The sequence below is a fragment of the Tribolium madens genome, unplaced genomic scaffold (assembly GCF_015345945.1).
Source record: "Tribolium madens isolate multiple individuals breed KSU strain unplaced genomic scaffold, Tmad_KSU_1.1 Scaffold_11;HRSCAF=98;Tcas5.2_LG3b, whole genome shotgun sequence".
Classification (NCBI taxonomy): domain Eukaryota; kingdom Metazoa; phylum Arthropoda; class Insecta; order Coleoptera; family Tenebrionidae; genus Tribolium; species Tribolium madens.
Genome location: NW_025400975.1, coordinates 8112547 through 8131172, shown reverse-complemented (window position 1 = coordinate 8131172; position 18626 = coordinate 8112547). Strand labels below are relative to the sequence as shown.

At 31.9% G+C, this 18626-nt stretch overlaps 1 protein-coding gene across 1 annotated transcript in view; it reads right to left on the bottom strand.

The window, feature by feature from the left end:
* LOC123005118 (low-density lipoprotein receptor-related protein 2) overlaps window positions 1-18626 on the bottom strand; it is a 110032-nt gene that overhangs the window by 33524 nt on the left and 57882 nt on the right. The window contains exons 7-12 of the mRNA XM_044398740.1: window positions 15482-17038; window positions 12746-13061; window positions 6536-7009; window positions 6284-6477; window positions 1910-2357; window positions 1462-1849 (exon numbers count right to left, since the gene is read on the bottom strand). Coding sequence (XP_044254675.1) covers window positions 1462-1849; window positions 1910-2357; window positions 6284-6477; window positions 6536-7009; window positions 12746-13061; window positions 15482-17038 — 3377 coding nt within the window. The remainder of the gene's footprint in view (window positions 1-1461; window positions 1850-1909; window positions 2358-6283; window positions 6478-6535; window positions 7010-12745; window positions 13062-15481; window positions 17039-18626) is intronic.

The window sequence follows — 18626 nt, the reverse complement described above, 5'->3', positions numbered from 1 at the left end:
AAGCTGAAAAAAATCTCTATCAGTATTAGTGAATACGCGATAGATTTACTAAAACAACACGATACTTACTTTTTTCTTTTCTTTAACTCAATGTTGAGGGTAAAAAAATTTTTTTAAATCGAGGGGTAAACCGCTGTAGAATTATTTAGAATTATTATTTGGAATTCTTTGTAATTCCTTGGAAGTACTCATGTGAATGCGCATGCGTTTGCTACATTAGCGCATGCGTATTAAACCCTCAGACTTTGTGTAAAGTTGTTCCTAATATTGTTTTCTGGATTTCATAATTATTTATTTTTATCTACAGTTTTATTATTTATCTGAGAATTTGTTTTATGTTAAGTTTTCAAATTAATTTTTTGTCTTTGATTGTGTTTACTTTCTTTTACATATTATTATACTTAACATACTTGATTTTTTAAAACCAAAATTATGTTAGAAATTTGTCAGGGATGAATCCCAAAAAATGAGAATGTAAATCGAGAATTTTTTAACTTTTACAAGAGTCGTTTCAACTATCCGGGGACACACTATATATACAGTGAGCGGCAAAATTATGAAATGATCTTATTTATTAAAACTGAAAATATTTTGTTTTGGTAAAAATGCTCGAACAGGTCAATTTTTTTGTAAAAAATACCAAATTCTCAACTTGATTTATAATTGTGTGATTGTATAATTGTGTTTTGTTCATATCAAAACTAAACTTATTACCTTTCTTACTTGAATAATTGTTTTTCGAAAACTTTATCTAAGACATGATTAATATTTTGGTGTTGTCATTTTGAGAATTGAAAGATTTGTTAAAATGACTAAAAAAATAGAGCTTTCCAAAAACCAAAAAGTGTAAAATTCTAAATCAAGTTGAGAACTGTGTATTTTTTCAAAAAAAATTAACCTCTTCGATGTATTTTTGCCAAAACAAAAGATTTTTAGTTTTAATAAGATTATTACATATTTTTTTGCCGCTCACGGTATAGTAATTGAAAAAGCAAAAGATTGAATAAAAAAGTAAAAACCACAAAAAGGGACTACATACAATTAGAGAAATTTTGTAATACTACATTATAATATGAACACACTCCTATAGTAAAAAACTTAACAAACATGGAAAAATAATATCAAAAAATTATTTAATCAATAAATATCACATCAGTTTTTACTTTTATTGAAATTTGGAATTCTTTGGGATACCTTGGAATTATATGAGATTATTTTGAATTCTTGGTATAAATGGGATTATAGTGTAAAAAATTATTAGCGTTGAACCAAAAACAAAAAAATTAGAATTTTCTTTCCTCGCAAAATTTTTTGCCAAAAGATCTCAAAACTAGAAACTTAAAGCTTCAAAATAGTTTTTTTTAATGAAATGAATAACAGCCTTTCAACAAAAACCAAAAAATAAAAAAAAAATTTTTTTCCTTCAATTTTTTGACTTTTTGAAGTAGTGCAATTTCTTACCCTGGACTTGGATCCAGACACATTCCCCTCGGTTGCGTGATGTTTTCTTTGACAAGAACAATTCGATTACTGCCATTTTCTTTCGCAACTTCGATGGTGTTAAGTTTGGAGTCCAACCAGTAGATGTTTCCACCAATCCAGTCATAGGCCAAACCTTCAACAAGATCTAAACCATTCGAAATAACTTCAACTGGTTCACCGCCACGATCAAGTCGCGAAATTTTCTTCAATTTCATATCGGACCAAAAGATGGTTCCAGTATGCATATTGGAGGCAGTAGCGACGACATTTTCAACGATGATTGGTACTCGTTCAAGGCCTTGATCCTTCAAGTCTGCCACAAGAATGGAATGCCGATTGGAAATGATCAAAAAGGCTGATGAATGATCTAGAAGAAAAAAAAAAGAAGAAATGAAAAATAAATAAGATGATTTTTTTTTAAACTTACTATAAGCCTTGCATGAATGCTTATTGGGTTCTAGTAGATAACCTGGGACACAGCTACAAAAGTAGGAACCTTTGGTGTTGGTGCAAGTCTGTGAGCAAATTCCGGGTGGTTCGCATTCGTTGAGGTCCTCGCATGTGAATCCGTCTTCTTTCAAGGTTTCGCCCAAAGGGCATAGACACATTGGTCCTATGGGTGTTTCTTTGCACCCATTGGAACATAAGCCGCCTTGATGTTGGCATTCTTTGAAATCGCAATCAGGGTCTTCGTCGGCACCGTTAGGACAGTCGGGTTTGCCGTCACAAACGTTGGTTAGATTTACGCAGCGTTCGGACACCCCTGGACAGTTCCATTGCCCAGATGGGCACCGGAATGGTGGTTTTTTGCAAGCGTGGATGTAGCTCTCGTCGGAGCCGTCGTCGCAGTCGTCCTTGCCGTCGCATATGTAGGCCTAGATTGATTTTCGATAAAAATTCAGTTATGAATCTACTAATTTTGAGAAATTTTGGTAATACAAAATAGAAAATCACAAAATTTGTTCTGAAATAAGTTATTTTCGCTCAATTTAGAACGTTGTTTATTAATTTCACAATATTTTCCTAAAATAAGGCGTTCTTCACAAAGAAACTTACTATTTGCACAGAAAATTACAAATTTGGCAAGTTTTGCAATTGCAATATGAGCGTTACTTCTTGCAAAATTCGGTCTTGTTTTGCTCGATTATGGCGTTTTTTACTTGTTTAAAAAAACAGTAAGAATTTCACAAACGAATTTGGGCCATGTTTTGTCAAAACAAGAGAAAAAAAAATACAAAATCTGGTCTAAAATTTTTGTTGTTTGGCACAATTTCGTAAAATCTCGCAAATAGGACTTTCGAAAAATTAATAAATTAAATTATTTTTGCAAATTTTGCGATACCTAGAGGTTTTTCATTTAAAAACACAATAATTTCGAAAAATCTCGTCAAAACAAAAAAGAAAATCGTACAATTAGTCTGAAATGTACGATTTAGAGCATTTTTCACTTATAGACTCACTAACTTTGAGAAATTTCGCCACAACAAAACAGAAATTCTCAGAATTAAGAGTGAAATTGTTGTTTTCAAATGATTCGCTTAATTTAGAACATTTATTTTTCACAAATTTCGGGCGTGTTTCGTAAAAACAAGAAATAAAATCACAAAATGAAGTCAAAAATAATGCCCAAAAAAATAAATAAAAAATGTGGCCAAAACAATGCAAAAAATAGCAGAATTTTCTTTTTAAAGCGTTATTTTGGCTTATTTTGCTCAATTAAGTGTGTCCTTTGGCAACTAGTGAATTACTTAGTGAATTTTGAAAGATTTTGCCAAAACAAGTCAGAAAATAATGAAATGAAGTCTGAAATGCCTTGTTTTCAATGGTTCACTCAATTAGGAGCGTTTTTTCATTATTTTTTATTTGTTTAAATAAAAAATATTCACTAAAATAATCATAAATTCCGAGAGATTTCAAAAAACAAAACAGGGCTAAAATGCATTATTTTTGTCTTTTTCGACGATTTATCTATCGCGTTTTTTACTTAAAAATATGCCAGTTTAAAATATTTCGCCAAAGCAATAAGGCAGAAAATTGCAATATTAGCTAACATTATTTTTAAAAATTAAGTCTAAAATGTTTTTTTTTGCCAAAATAAGGCGTTCTTCACAAAGAAACTTTTCAATTTTCACAGAAAATTACAAATTTGGCAAGTTTTTTACTTACCAATACGGTAGTTTGAAGAAAATTGCAATATTAGCATCATTTTTTTTTACTTCGTGCAAAATTAGGTCTTGTTTTGCTCGATTATAGAGTTTTTTACTTGTTTAAAAAAACACCAAGAATTTCACAAACGAATTTTGAGCATGTTTTGTCAAAACAAGAAAAAAAAATCACAAAATTAGGTCTAAAATTTTGGCCTGTTTGGCACAATTTCGTAAAATCTCGCCTAAAAAAGGTAGCAGATCGCAAATTGGACTTAAATTGCACATTTTTCTTTGCATATTTTGCCTAAAAACACAATAATTTTGCGTGATTTCGCCAAAATAAAGCAGAAAATCATAGGATAAGAACTGAAATGTAGGATTTAGCTTATAACTTTGAGAGAATTCGCCTAAACAAGAGAGAAATTCTCAAAATTCACTCAATTTAGAACGTTTTTCACTTTTTTACTTCTTTAAAAAAATCACTAAGAGAGTCATTAATTTCGAAAAATAAATAAATTGCATTGCATTGCATTTTACGATACCCAGAGGTTCTTCATTTAAAATCACAATAATTTCAAAAAATCTCGTCAAAACAAAAAAGAAAATTGTAAAATTACTCTTAAATGTACGATGTTTCACTTATTAAACTCACTAACTTTGAGAAATTTCGCCACAACAAAATACAAATTCTTAAAATTAAGTGTGAAATTGTTGTTTTCAAAAAAAATCACAAAATGAAGTTAAAAATGCGTTATTTTTTATTTTTTTGCTGCATTTATCTTTCAAAATTATATGAATTTTTGTACAAGATTTGGTCAAAACAGAAAAAAAAATCGCAAAATTAAGTCTAAAATGCGTTTTTTAGTTCAATTAAGAGTGTCCTTCAGCAATAATTATTAAATTGCTTAGACAATTTTGCAAGATTTTTCCAAAACAAATCAGAAAATTTCAGTTGTTTCGCCCAATTTAGAGCGTTTTTCATAGTTTTTCACTTGTTTAAGAAAATCACTAAAAGATACTCACTAATTTCGAAAGATTTCAAAAAAAATTAAGCGGATATTCAAAATAGGGCCGAAATGCGTTATTTTGGTCTCTTTCCACAATTTATCGCGTTTTTACTTAGAACCTGGTTTGAAATATTTTGATAAAACAATAAAGCAAAAATCAAAATTAAGTTTAAAATGCATTTCTCTACTTACTTCGTGAAAATTAAGTCTTGTTTATAGCGTTTTTTACTTTTTTTACTTGCTTCAAAAATTATTAAAAAACTTACTGATTTCGAAAAAACTCGTCAAAATAGGGAACAAGTCGCAAAATTGAACTATTTTTTGTGTATTATGGAATATGTAGAGCGTTTTTCGCCTAATAATTTCGAATGATTTCGCAAAAACAAAGCAGAAAATCGTAAAAACAGACCTGAAACGTGGTATTTAGAAATTTTTTCACTTTTGGATCCACAAACTTCGAGGGATTTCGCAGAAACAAAACAGAAATTTCCAGAAATTAGGTGTAAAATGGTGTAAAATGCGTTGTTTTTCAATGATTCGCTCAATTTAAAGCGCTTTTCACATAGTACCAAACTCGTGAACGAATTTCAAGCATATTTCGTTAAAATAAGAAAAAAAAATCACAAAATTAGTTCAAATGTGTGTTGTTTTTGACTATGTCGCACATTTATTAGCATTTAAAAACACATTAATTGCAAGAGATTTGACTAAAACAGAGCAAAAAATCAGGCCTAAAATGCGTTATTTTTACTTATTTAGCTAAATTACGAGTGACTTTCAGCAACCAGTAAATTTTGAAAAATTTGTCAAAACAAGTTGAAAAATCACATAATGAAGAGCAAAATGTTTTGTTTTCAAATAGTTCGCTCAATTTAAAGGGTTTTCTACTTTTTTACTTGTTTCAAAAATCACTAAGAAACTTATTTATTTTGAGAGATTCCAAAAAACCAAAGCAGAAAGTCGAAATAGAGCCGAAATGTGTTATTTTCGTCTCTTTCCATGAATTATCGCGGTTCTTACTTAGAAATACGCTAGTTTTAAGATATTTGACAAAACTAGGCCGAAAATTGCAAAATTTACTTTCTTTCTTTTCAAAATTAAGTCTAAAATGCATTTTTTTACCTACTTTGTGCAAAATTAATTCTTGTTTCGCTCGATTTAGAGCATTTTCGTATTGAAAAGTATTGAAAATTTGGCAAAATTTTCACTTATCATATTTGTCTCTTAACAAATTATTTTATGTATACAGTTTTACATTTTGTAAGTATGGTACACAAAGTGTTTCTCTTACATTCCCAAAAATTGCAACCATTATTCTACATTAAAAAATAACTCTAATTTATCAAGTAAACTTCGTTACAGATATACAGGCTGATTCTAATCCCTTATTAGTTCCTCTGAAACCACTTGAGTTACTTTCATAAAATTTTACAACAAAATGTCAACATGTAACAAAAAAATTACATGTTACAAATCCGTACGGTGGGGCAATGTCGCGGTTTTTGCCTCCCAACACGTGTAATTAAGTTAATAGATAAAAATAAGATGTTTTATGTTAAAATAAGGTCTGAAAGTGAGGTATTGAAATATTTTGATTGATATTTGACTTTGTTTTTTGCAATATTAAGAAAACCATTATTAAGTTACCTTAAAAACGCACTGTCCATTGTCGCACATGTAAAAGTTGGGTGCACACTTGATCTCTCCACAGGACTCCGGCTCATCGGACCCATCATCACAATCGTGCGTCCCATCGCAATGCCACGCTTTGGGTATGCAAATACTCGACGATTGACACTGAAACTGCTTCTCATTGTTACACTGATCAGGTGCAATGGAGGCTGTAATTAAGAAAAACGTCTCTTAATTCACCGACAATTTAAAGTTTCGCCCACTTACGACACCCCAATTCATCACTGCCGTCATTACAATCCGGAATCCCGTCGCATTTGTAACTTTCTTGCACGCACTGTCGTAAATCAGCGCATTTGAACTGATTCGGTTGACAGGTGATGGGGGGACAGTCCTGCTCGTCCTGCTTGTCGAAGCAGTCGTCGTCGCCGTCGCAGACCCAATTCTGCGGGATGCAGTGGCCCGTCCTCGGACACGTGAATTGGTAATAAGCGCAGGTCTTCTCAGCGCAGGATTCGCCCTCGTCGGAGCCGTCGCCGCAGTCGTTCTCCGAGTCGCATTTCCAGCTGTTGGGGATGCAACGGCCGTTGTCGCAATGGAATTGCGTCGAGCCGCAAGTTACGTTCACGCAACCGGTTTCGTCACTAAAATCGCCGCAGTCGTTCTCAGCGTCGCATTTGAATGTCATGGGGATGCAACGGCCCGATTTGCATTGGAATTCGTTCGTGCCGCAGGTTGGTTCTGGAAGATAAATAGAGAGTGTGTGATCCTTGTGGTAATTTTTTAAAATCATTTTAATGGTAAAAATAGGAACCACCAACAAAATAAATAATAAATGATAAAAGGGTCTTTTTCATTGAAAATACGTCAATTTTTAGGATACATTTTTTTTTTCAATTTCTTGGTCTACAAAATTATTATAATATTTCCTGGAGCCGCTTTACGGCCGACTTTTGGTCTTTGCGACCAAATTGTTTTGTGCTACGTCCCCTACGCGCGTTTTCGCAATTCGCATTTTCTTACAAAAATGTATCTTTTTTTAAAAGATTTTGTTTTGAATATCCCAAAAATAAACTCTAAATGTGGGTAATTTTACTTCAAATTAAAGTGTACTCATTTAATTTGATTCCTTTTTAACAAAAATTGCTATACTTCAATATTTTCTGTTAAATTAATACAGAAAATTTCAAAAACAGGCTATGGGTTTGTTTTTTCGGCTTTTTTGATTGCATATCCCTTTTTAAATCAATTTAAAGAGATTTTATTGAGCATTTTCGATAACATTTGTAGCAAAAACCTGCAAAAAAATGCAAAATAAAACTCGATATTGGCTTATTTTAACACAAATCTAGCATATTTTAGAAGTTTTCACTAAGAAACTCCATGATTTCAAAAAATCTCGCCAACAAAATTGGCTATAAATTGTATTATTCTCGCAAATTTTACGATATCCAGTCCGATTTTCATTTAAATTTCTAAAGATTTCGCCGAAACAATACAGAAATTCTCAAAATTAAGTGTGAAAGGGTTTTTTTTTTTCAATCACTTCGGTCAATTTAGAGCGTTTTTTTTTTACTTGTTTTGAAGAAAAATAATACTACGAAACTCACCTAAATTCGAAAAATTTCGCAAAAAAAGCATCAAATACGTCAATTTTTAGCCTACATTTTTTTTTCAATTTTTTGGTGTACAAAATTATTATAATATTGCCTGGAGCCGCTTTACGGCCGACTTTTGATCTTTGCAGCCGAACAGTGCGACCGATTTTTACCACTTGTTTCGCGCTACGTCCCCTTGCGTCTTCGCAATTTGCATTTTCTTACAAAAATGTATCTTATTTTAAAAGATTTTGTTTTAAATATCCCAAAAATTAACCCTAAATGTGAGTAATTTTACTTCAAATTATAGTGTCTCATTTAATTTGATTCGTTTTTAACAAAAATAGCTTTACTTCAATATTTTCGGTTAAATTAATGCAGAAATTTTCAAAAATAGGCTATGGGTTTGCTTTTTCGGCTTGCTTGATAGCATATCCTTTTTTAAGGAAAAGATTTAATTGAGCATTTTCGATAACATTTCTCGTAAAAAAATGCAAAATAAAACTCGATATTGGTTTATTTTGACACAAATCTAGTATATTTTAAAAGTTTTCACTAAGAAACTCAGTGATTTCAAAAAATCTCGCCAACAAAATTTCAAAATTGTTTATAAATTGTATTGTTTTCGCAAATTTTACGATATCCAGTCCGTTTTTCACTTAAAATTCGAAAGATTTCGCCGAAACAATACAGAAATTCTCAAAATTAAGTGTGAAAGGTTTTTTTTTCAATCACTTCGGTCAATTTAGAGCGTTTTTCACTTTTTACTTGTTTTGAAGAAAAATAACACTACGAAACTCACCTAAATTCGAAAAATTTCGAAAAAAAAAAGCATCAAATACGTCAATTTTTAGCCTACAACTTTTTTTTCAATTTCTTGGTCTACAAAGTTATTATAATATTGCCTGGAGCCGCTTTATGGCCGACTTTTGATCTTTGCGGCCGAACAGTGCGACCGATTTTTACCACTTGTTTCGCGCTACGTCCCCTTGCGTCTTCGCAATTTGCATTTTCTTACAAAAATCATTTTTTAAAAGATTTTGTTTTAAATATCCTAAAAATAAACTCTAAATGTGAGTAAATTTACAAATTATAGTGTTTCATTTAATTCCTTTTTAACAAAAATAGCTTTATTTCACTATTTTCTGTTAAATTAATGCAGAAAATTTCAAAAATAGGCAAAATTAAGTGTGAAAGGATTTTTTTCAATCACTTCGGTAAATTTAGAGCGTTTTTCACTTTTATTACTTGTTTTGTAGAAAAATAATACTACGAAACTCACCTAAATTCGAAAAAAAAACATCAAATACGTCAATTTTTAGCCTACAATTATTTTTTTTTTCAATTTCTTGGTCTATAAAATTATTATAATATTGCCTGGAGCCGCTTTACGGCACACATTTGGTCTTTGGGGCCAAACGGTGAGACCGATTTTTACCAATTGTTTCGTGCTACGTCCCCTTGTTATACACACACTCAGTAAAAATACATTTTTGGATTGTGCGTTTACGTAATTCGCATTTTCTTACAAAAATGTATCTTTTTTAAAAGATTTTGTTTTGAATATCCCAAAAATAAACCCTAAATGTGGGTAATTTTAATTCAAATTATAGTGTCTCATTTAATTTGATTCCTTTTTAACAAAAATTGCTTTACTTCAATATTTTCTGTTAAATTAATGCGGAAAATTTGAAAAATAGGCTATGGTTTGCTTTTTCGGCTTGTTTGATAGCATATCCTTTTTTAAGACAATTTTAAGAGATTTTATTGAATATTTTTGAAACATTTGTCGCAAAAACCTGCAAAAAATTGCAAAATAAAACTCGATATTGGCTTATTTTAACAAAAATCTAGCATATTTTAGAAGTTTTCAATAAGAAACTCAAAAATTTCAAAAAATCTCGCCAACAAAATTGGCTATAAATTGTATTATTCTCGCAAATTTTACACTCAGACTTCAAAAATATTGAATTCGATTCATACGATATCCAGTCCGTTTTTCACTTAAAATTCGAAAGATTTCGCCGAAACAATACAGAAATTCTCAAAATTAAGTGTGAAAGGTGTTTTTTCAATTACTTCGGTCAATTTAAAGCGTTTTTCACTTTTTTTTTACTTGTTTTGAAGAAAAATAATACTACGAAATTCACCTAAATTCGAAAAATTTCGAAAAAAAGCATCGAATACGTCAATTTTTAGCCTACATTTTTTTTCAATTTCTTGGTCTACAAAATTATTATAATATTGCCTGGAGCCGCTTTACGGCCGATTTTTGGTCTTTGCGACCCAACGGAGCGACCGATTTTTACCAATTGTTTCGTGCTACGTCCCCCAGCGTCTTCGCAATTTGCATTGTCTTACAAAAATGTATCTTTTTTTAAGATTTTGCTATGAATATCCCAAAAATAGACCCTAAATGTGGGTAATTTTACTTCAAATTATAGTGTCTCATTGAATTTGATTCCTTTTTAACAAAAATAGCTTAACTTCAATATTTTCTGTTAAATTAATGCAGAAATTTTCATAAATAGGCTATGGGTTTGCTTTTTCGGCTTGCTTGATAGCATATCCTTTTTTAAGGAAAAGATTTAATTGAGCATTTTCGATAACATTTCTCGTAAAAAAATGCAAAATAAAACTCGATATTGGTTTATTTTGACACAAATCTAGTATATTTTAAAAGTTTTCACTAAGAAACTCAATAATTTCAAAAAATCTCGCCAACAAAATTTCAAAATTGGCTATAAGTTGTATTATTTTCGCAAATTTTACGATATCCAGTCCGTTTTGAGAAATTCTCAAAATTAAGTGAGAATTTTTTTTTCAATCAATTCGCTAAATTTAGAGCGTTTCTCACTTTTTTTTACTTGTTTTGAAGAAAAATAACACTACGAAACTCACCTAAATTAGAAAAATTTCGAAAAAATCGCAAAATTCGGCTAAATTGTATTATATTCGCAAATTTTGCGTCATTCAGACCGTATTTCACTTTAAAACACAATAATTTCGAGTGATTTCGCCAAAACAAAGCAAAAAATCGTAAAATTAGGTCTGAAATGCAGGATTTAGAAATTTTTTACTTCTAGATCCACTAACTTTGATAGATTTCGCCGAAACAAGACAAATTCTCAAAATTAGATGTACAATTTTTGGTTTCAATTATTGATTTCGTATGTTTTGTCAAAACGCTAAAACATTGGGACTAAATTTCTTTGCCTATTTCGCACAATTTGGTGTACTTTCAATTAAAAACTTAATAATTGCAAATGATTTTGCCTAAACAGAAGAAAAAATCGCAAAATTAAGCAAAAAATATGCGTTATTTTTGCTTATTTAGCTCAATTATAACATATTAATTAAATCACAAAAAACGTCTTATTTAGATCACTTAAGAGTGTCCTTCAGCAACTAGTGGATTGCTTAGTGAATTCCGAAAGATGTCAAAAGAAAAACAAAGCAGGAAGTCAAAATAGGTCGGAAATGCATTATTTTCGTCTCTTCCTACGATTTATCGCGTTTTTTACATGTAAATACGCTAGATTTAAGATATTTCGCCAAAACAAGGCAAAAAATTAAAATATTAACGTTATTTTCTTTCATATTTAAGTCGAAAATGAATTTTTTTACCTACTTTGTGCAAAAAAATCGCAAAATTATCTCTTAAAAGCGTAATTTTTGCTTATTTAGATCAATTAAGAGTGTCCTTTAGTAGTTTTAATGGAGAGTGTGTGATCCTTGCAGTAGATACAGAAATTTTCAAAACTATGTGTAAGTTGCATTGTTTTCAATCAATTCGCCCGAATTTTTCTTTTTTTTTTGTTGTTTAAAAAAAAATTACATTAAGAAATGTACCTAATTTCAAAAAATTTCGACAAAAGAAAACTTTCAATCCCAAAATTGAGTCTAAATTAAATTATTTTCGCAAATTTTGCGATACTCAAACTATTTTTCGCTTAAGAACATAATAACTGAGAGAGATTTCGCCAAAACAAGACACTTTTTTTACTTGTTTAAAAAAATACACTAAGAAACTTACTAATTTCGAGAAATCTTGTCAAAAAAGGCAGCAGATCCCAAAACTGAATCTAAATAGAGTGTTTTTCATCTAAAAGTACAACAATTGCAAGTGATTTGCCAAAACAAAACAAAAAATCGTAAAATTAGGTGTAAAATGCACGTTTTAGAAATCTGGATCCACTAACTTTGAGAGATTTCGCCAAAACAAAAGAAAAATTCACAAAATTACGTGTAAAACTTTTGGTTTTAATTATTGAAGAGTGTCCTTCGGGAACTATTGAATTATTTAGTGAATTTAAAAAAAAATTGCAAGAACAGTCCAGAAAACCACGAAATGAAGCCTAAAATGTATTGTTTTTAATTCGTTTACTCCATTTAGAGTGATTTTAACTTTTTTAAACAAATTTTACTAAGAAATTCTATAACATCAAGAGATTTCAACAAAATAGCGCTCAAATGCGTATCCTTGTCTAGTTTACTAATTTATAAAAATAAAAAGTAAATAATTTTAATGAATATACTCATGATTTTGGCTTTAATAAATGTAGGTACGCAGCTAGTGTTTTATTCATTTCGGAAAACCTTTTTGGTGGTACATACATGAGCACACTTTTTTAATTTTCCATACATTTTAATGGTGCACTTGTACATCCATCATACACCAACACCAGCAAATTTTTCGTTCCTCCGAATAAACTTTAAAATATGCGCGTACGAAAAACACGTCAAGTTTTAAAATTCAGCAGTCATATTTTATTCATTGTACACAAAAACCCTCAAAATATCAGAAAGGATCTCATAAACTTAAATAACAAGAATCAACAACAAACAAAAAGGGGGTGATTTAATTCAACTTACTTACTTGTACAATTTTGTTCTTCATCACTGTTATCTAAACAGTCGTCGTCTCCATCACACACCCACGATTTTGGAATGCATCTCTGGTTATTACACGTGAAATCCCAACTGTTTGGACATGCTTGCACCGGAGGTTCGTGGCTTGGATCAGCTTGACAGGTTTTTTGGTCGGGCATCAGCCGTTCTCCATATGGACAACCGCATTTCGCCACCAAATTTCCACTCTCCTGCGGAACAGCGAAACAGAGTTTTGAACAACCGCCGTTGTTGCTCCAGCAGGGATGGCTGGCGTCGATCCGCTGCTCCTGCTCGCTGTATATCTAACAAAAAATACTTATTTCATAAAAATGCTTCCAACAAAATAAAACAAAATTTTTAGAGTTTATAATTTCCACAACCTTTACACTCCATCGACTCGGCGGTTATAAGATTTTTGAATTTAATTGAGTTTTAAGTAATGGTTTTGACCTCATTATGAAGCTATCTAAATATACCTACTAAAAAAGAGCGAAATAAATTTAAATAAATATAAATAAAGAGGTGTGAGGTTAAGAAAGGGGCGAGCGGCAAAGCCGCGAACCCCCTTTATTTTGACAAAATCGGATAGTGAATGGAACGAGCCGCAAAGCCGCAAACCCCTTTACAAATTTTGACAAAATCTGATAGTCTCCAATAGTCTCCCCCACTGTCTTTTGCAACACGATGTTTTAAAAAAGTCTCGATTCCAGTTTTTCTTAAATATGACTATGTGATATTTTATGTGAGTACACTTTAACCATAAAATTTGTGAAAAAATTGCCCAATTGTTTAAGACTATAAGAGACCAATATAAAAGAAATTTGGCCAAGGAATGTGTAATTTAATTGAAATTATTATTTCTATCAATGTAACAAAAACTAGATGTACCCATTGAACTAACAAAAAATAGATTTCCAGTTTATTAACAGAAAAATTGTGAAATCAAATAGTATGAGGTTTAGAAAGGGGCAAAATTAGTTTAAATTAAATAAAAATTTTGACAAAATCCGATAGTGTGAGTTTTTATTAATTATATAAAATATTTGCAAATCAAACAGTGTGAGCGAGTGAGTGCGAGCGGCAAAGCCGCCTTCCCCCTTTACAAATTTTGATAAAAACTGATAGTGTGAAGTTTAGAATTTTGACAAAATCTGATCTCCAATAGTCGCCCCCATTGTCTTTTGCAACACAATATTTTAAAAAAACGTTCGATTGGCATTTTTTTTAATTTAAGCATCTCTTTAAGAAATTTTTAAATGTTTTCTTGCAAGTCTAAAAACTTTTTAAGCCAGTATTTCTTGACATTTTTTTAGTCTCCCCAACTGTCTTTTGTAACCCGATATTTTCAAAAGTTTCAATTTACATTTTTTAAATTTGATCATTTCTATTTGAGAAATTTTTAAATGTTTTTTTTTTTGTAAATCTAGATATTGTTTAACCGGTATTTCTTAGACACTTCCTTAGTCTCCCCCACTGTCTTTTGCAACACGATGTTTTAAAAAAATCTCGATTGACATTTTTTTAAATTTAAGCATTTATTTGAGAAATTTTTAGACGTTTTCTTTTTTTGCAAATCTAGATATTGTTTAAACCAGTATTTCTAGACACTTCCTTATTTTCCTCCTCTGTCTTTTATAGCACGATGTTTTATAAAAGTCTCGATTGACATTTTTTTAAAATTTAAGCATTTCTTTAAGAAATTTTTAAATGTTTTTTGCAATTCTGAAAATTTTTTAAGCCAGTATTTCTTGACATTTTTTTGTCTCCCCAACTGTCTTTTGTAACCCGATATTTTCAAAAGTATCAATTTACATATTTTAAATTTGAATTTCTATTTGAGAAATTTTTAAACGTTTTTTTTGCAAATCAAGATATTTTTTAAACCAGTATTTCTAGACACTTCCTTAGTCTCCCCCACTGTTTTTTGTAGCACAATTTTTTAAAAAGTCTCAATTCACATTTTTTTAATTGAAGCATTTCTTAAAAAAATAAAATGTATTATGCAAGTATAGAAATTTTTTAAGCCAGTATTTCTTGACATTTTTTTAGTCTCCCCAACTGTCTGTTGTAACCCGATATTTTCAAGAGTTTCAATTTACATTTTTTTAATTTGAGCATTTCTATTTCAAAACTTTTTAAACGTTTTTTTTTTGCAAATCTAGATATTGCTTAAAACGGTTTTGTAGACACTTCCTTAGTCGATTGACATTTTTTTAATTTACGCATTTCTTTAAGAAATTTTTAAATGTTTTTTGCAAGTCTAAAAATTTTTGAATCCAGTACATCTGACAATTTCTTAGTCTCCACAACTGTTTTTTGTAGCACGATGTTTTCAAACGTATCTATTAACATTTTTTTAAATCTAAACATTTCTTTAAGAAATTTTTAAATGTTTTTTTTGAAAGTCTAAAATTTTTTTAATCCAGTACATCTGACACTTTCTTAGTCTTCCCAACTGTCTTTTGTAACACAAAAGTTTCAATTTACATTTATTAAGTTTGAGCATTTCTTTGAGAAATTTTTAAACGTTTTTTTTGCAAATCTAGATATTGTTTAAACCGGTATTTCTAGACACTTCCTTAGTCTCCCCCACTGTCTTTTGTAGCACGATATTTTGAAAAGTCTCAATTGACACTTTACGAAATAAAAATGAAACTCTTAATCCTGTCGGATTTAACCACATTGACTAGTTAAAAATAAATTGTATGACTGCTCCACATACCTTAACTCCATATAGTCGATTGGTTTGCGGTTCCCTTATCAACGTTTCTTCATTCTCTCCCGTCAACTTATGAAGCTTAATAATCGCATCCAATCTCCAATCAGTAATATACATAAAATTCTTATGTATAACAATACTAAACGGATGTCTGATCAATCTCGAATTGACAGTTTTAACATCAGTCCCATCGAGATTCGAATGTTGCACATGATCAAGTAGTGCATCACACCAATACAACCGATCTTGTTCAAAATCAATCGAGAGTCCATTCGGCCATCCCAGAGTCAAATTTTTAAAAACAGTCAAGTTTGTTCCATCACTGGCGGCTCGTGAGATATTAGCCGGGCGATCCCACTCCGAGAAGAACAAAAATCCCTTATTGGGATGCACAACTATGGCTCTTGGTCGTTTTAAATTTTTTAGGAGTGTCCTTCGGTAGGTGACATTTCTCGTTGATAGAACATTTAAAGTGCCTTTGCGACTATCAATGTAGTATAAGTTTTTGGAGGCCCAGTCTATGGCGAGGCCTTCCACGCCTTCGTTTTGGGACGCGAGGACTATTTCGCGACTGGTGCCGTTGCGATGGACTCTGTAGATGACATCCTGGAGGACATCGGAGTAGTAGATGTGTTGGTCACGTGCGTCGAAGTCCAGCCCCACGAAACGGGCTCTTCGGGACACCACTGGGAGCATAGCATCGCTGAAGCCTTCAATCACGGGGTTTAGGACTTTCCCTTTGATGAATCTCTGTTGGGAATACATGAGGAATTCGGTGATTAAGTCGCAAGTTCGCTCATCTTCGGTTAGTCTAAATCCGGTGTCGCACGCACACCGGAAACCTAGACTTCCCCCGGAGTTGGTGATGATGCACATGTGGTGACAAGCCCCATTGTTGTGCCCACATGGGTTGCTCGCATACGGTTGGGTTAGCCCATGGATGGCTTTGACCGCTTTAGGGTCTCTAATTTCCTGCATTCGATATATCGATTGGATGCTAGAACTGTCGTATTTATCCACGGACATGACCCCTTGTTTGGTACCATCGGTCCAATAGACTCTACTTTCGAATAAGGCCAAACGGGCCGGACTTGGGACTGATTGGCCCCGGACCACGAGAAAGCGTCCTTGGCCGTGGTAATCCACCGTTTCGATGTAGTCGAGGAGAGAGTCGCACCAGAAGACCCGTTTGGCGATGATGTCCACGGCGATCCCGGAGGCTTTGTAGGCGGCTTCGGAGACGATGGCGTGCGCGTTGGTGCCGTCCATGTTGGCGCGGAGGACTTGCGAGCTGTCGGCGACGAAGAGGAGGCCCATTGTGGGGTCCAAGGCGAGGTCGGCGGGGTTGGTGAGGTTGGAGCCGAGGACGATGGCGTGCCAGCGGGCTGAAGGGAGTTCGAAAACGTCGACTTTTTGGCCGACGGAGTCGGCGACGTAGAGTTTGTTGCCGACCCAGTCGACGGCGATGGCGATTGGGAGCCACATGCCGGGGAGGGCGACGTCGATGTCGGTGGTGGTGGTTATGCCGTTGGAGGGGGTGCGGAGTTGTTGGGAGTGGATCTACAAGCAATGTTTTTGTTTCTTAGTGAAAATGGCACAGAAGAATTAAAAACGACTGTTTTATATAAATTAATTTCAATCAAACTTCAAAGGCCTTGGAAAATTAGTGTTACACAGAGAGTTCCAAAATTGAAATTTTTAAGATAAAAGTTTCCTGTAAACACGTACACCCACTGAAAAAGATGCCTTTTTAATGAGGTTGTATCTAAAAAACGCAAAAGACCTCTTTTTGTGAAAAACTATGGAATTTAGAATTTTGTTGTTGAAAGTGGCAAGAAACTTCAGCCAAAATAGTTAGAGTACTTTTTATCCTGACCCTCAGTTTAAAAAATATACCATTTTCGACTTAATTTGCTAATTTTTTGGCCAATTTGGGTAAAATTTTACAAAGACAAAAGTGATGGCGTTTTCGACCCCTAATTTGCCTATTTTAGCAAAATTTTGTGAAATAAATTGGTTTTGGCTCGAAAACCTTTTGATTCGCTTGAAAATAGATGGAAATAATATAATTTTTTGCCTAATTAATTTTTGGGCATGTTTTGATCAAAAACAAGATTTTTTCTCAAAAATAAACACCATTTTCTATCTAATTAGGAAATTCCTCGGCTTGCATTTTTAGCTGAAAAAGTCAAAAATAATGTTTTATGTGCATTAAAAAATGCACTAACTTGGTGGTTTTTTGCTTGTGACTGAAATTTTTTGAAAAAAAGTAAACTTTTAGGTCACCAAACTAATTCCAGTAAAACAGACCAAAATAGAACGGTAGAATCTAGTTTAGTAATTTTGTATATTTTAGCAAAATTTTTCGAAAAAAAGAAGTTTTTAGATCAAAAACATTCTTTTACTCTCGAAAATGTCAAAAATCGCATAATTTTCGATCTAATTTGGTAATTGTTGTGACTTTTTGAGCAAAATTTTATACTAAGAAAGTTCAAAAATAATTGAAACTGCAAAAATATTATCATTTTTGATCTAATTTAGTAAGTTTTGATCTGTTTTAGCAAAAAAACTCAGTTTATTAGCTCAAAAATGTATTTAACTGCTTAAAAAAGCAAAAATAGCACAATTTTTATCGATTTTTCGACTGGTTTTAGACAAGATTTTGCAAAACAATGCATTTCTGGCTGAAAAACTTTCTTAAAAACTTGAGAAAGTCAAAAATAAGATATTTTTGATTTAATTTCGTGATTTTGATCTTGTCTCCATGAAGCCTTGTTCAAAATTTGAAAAATAAATGCATTTTAATTTTTTATTAGTTCATTCGCTGTGAAGTTATGGTTTACAAGTTGGTGGAATTATGTGGAAATTTGGAATTATTCATTATTAGTTTTAGAAATATTGGGAATTATTTAGAATTACTGAGACTCTTCGGAATTCTTAGGAATTCCTTGGAAATACTTGCATGCAATTGCGCATGCCTCTACTATATTGACGCATGCTCATTAAACTTATTTTTAGTGTTGACATTGTTAACTGAAGAAAAAAAATACGTTAAATGTAAATTTATAATAAGTCGTAATAAGTAAATTAATCGAAATAATAAAGGTAATAGAAAAAAGAAAAAGTAATAGAAAAACGATGTGATAAA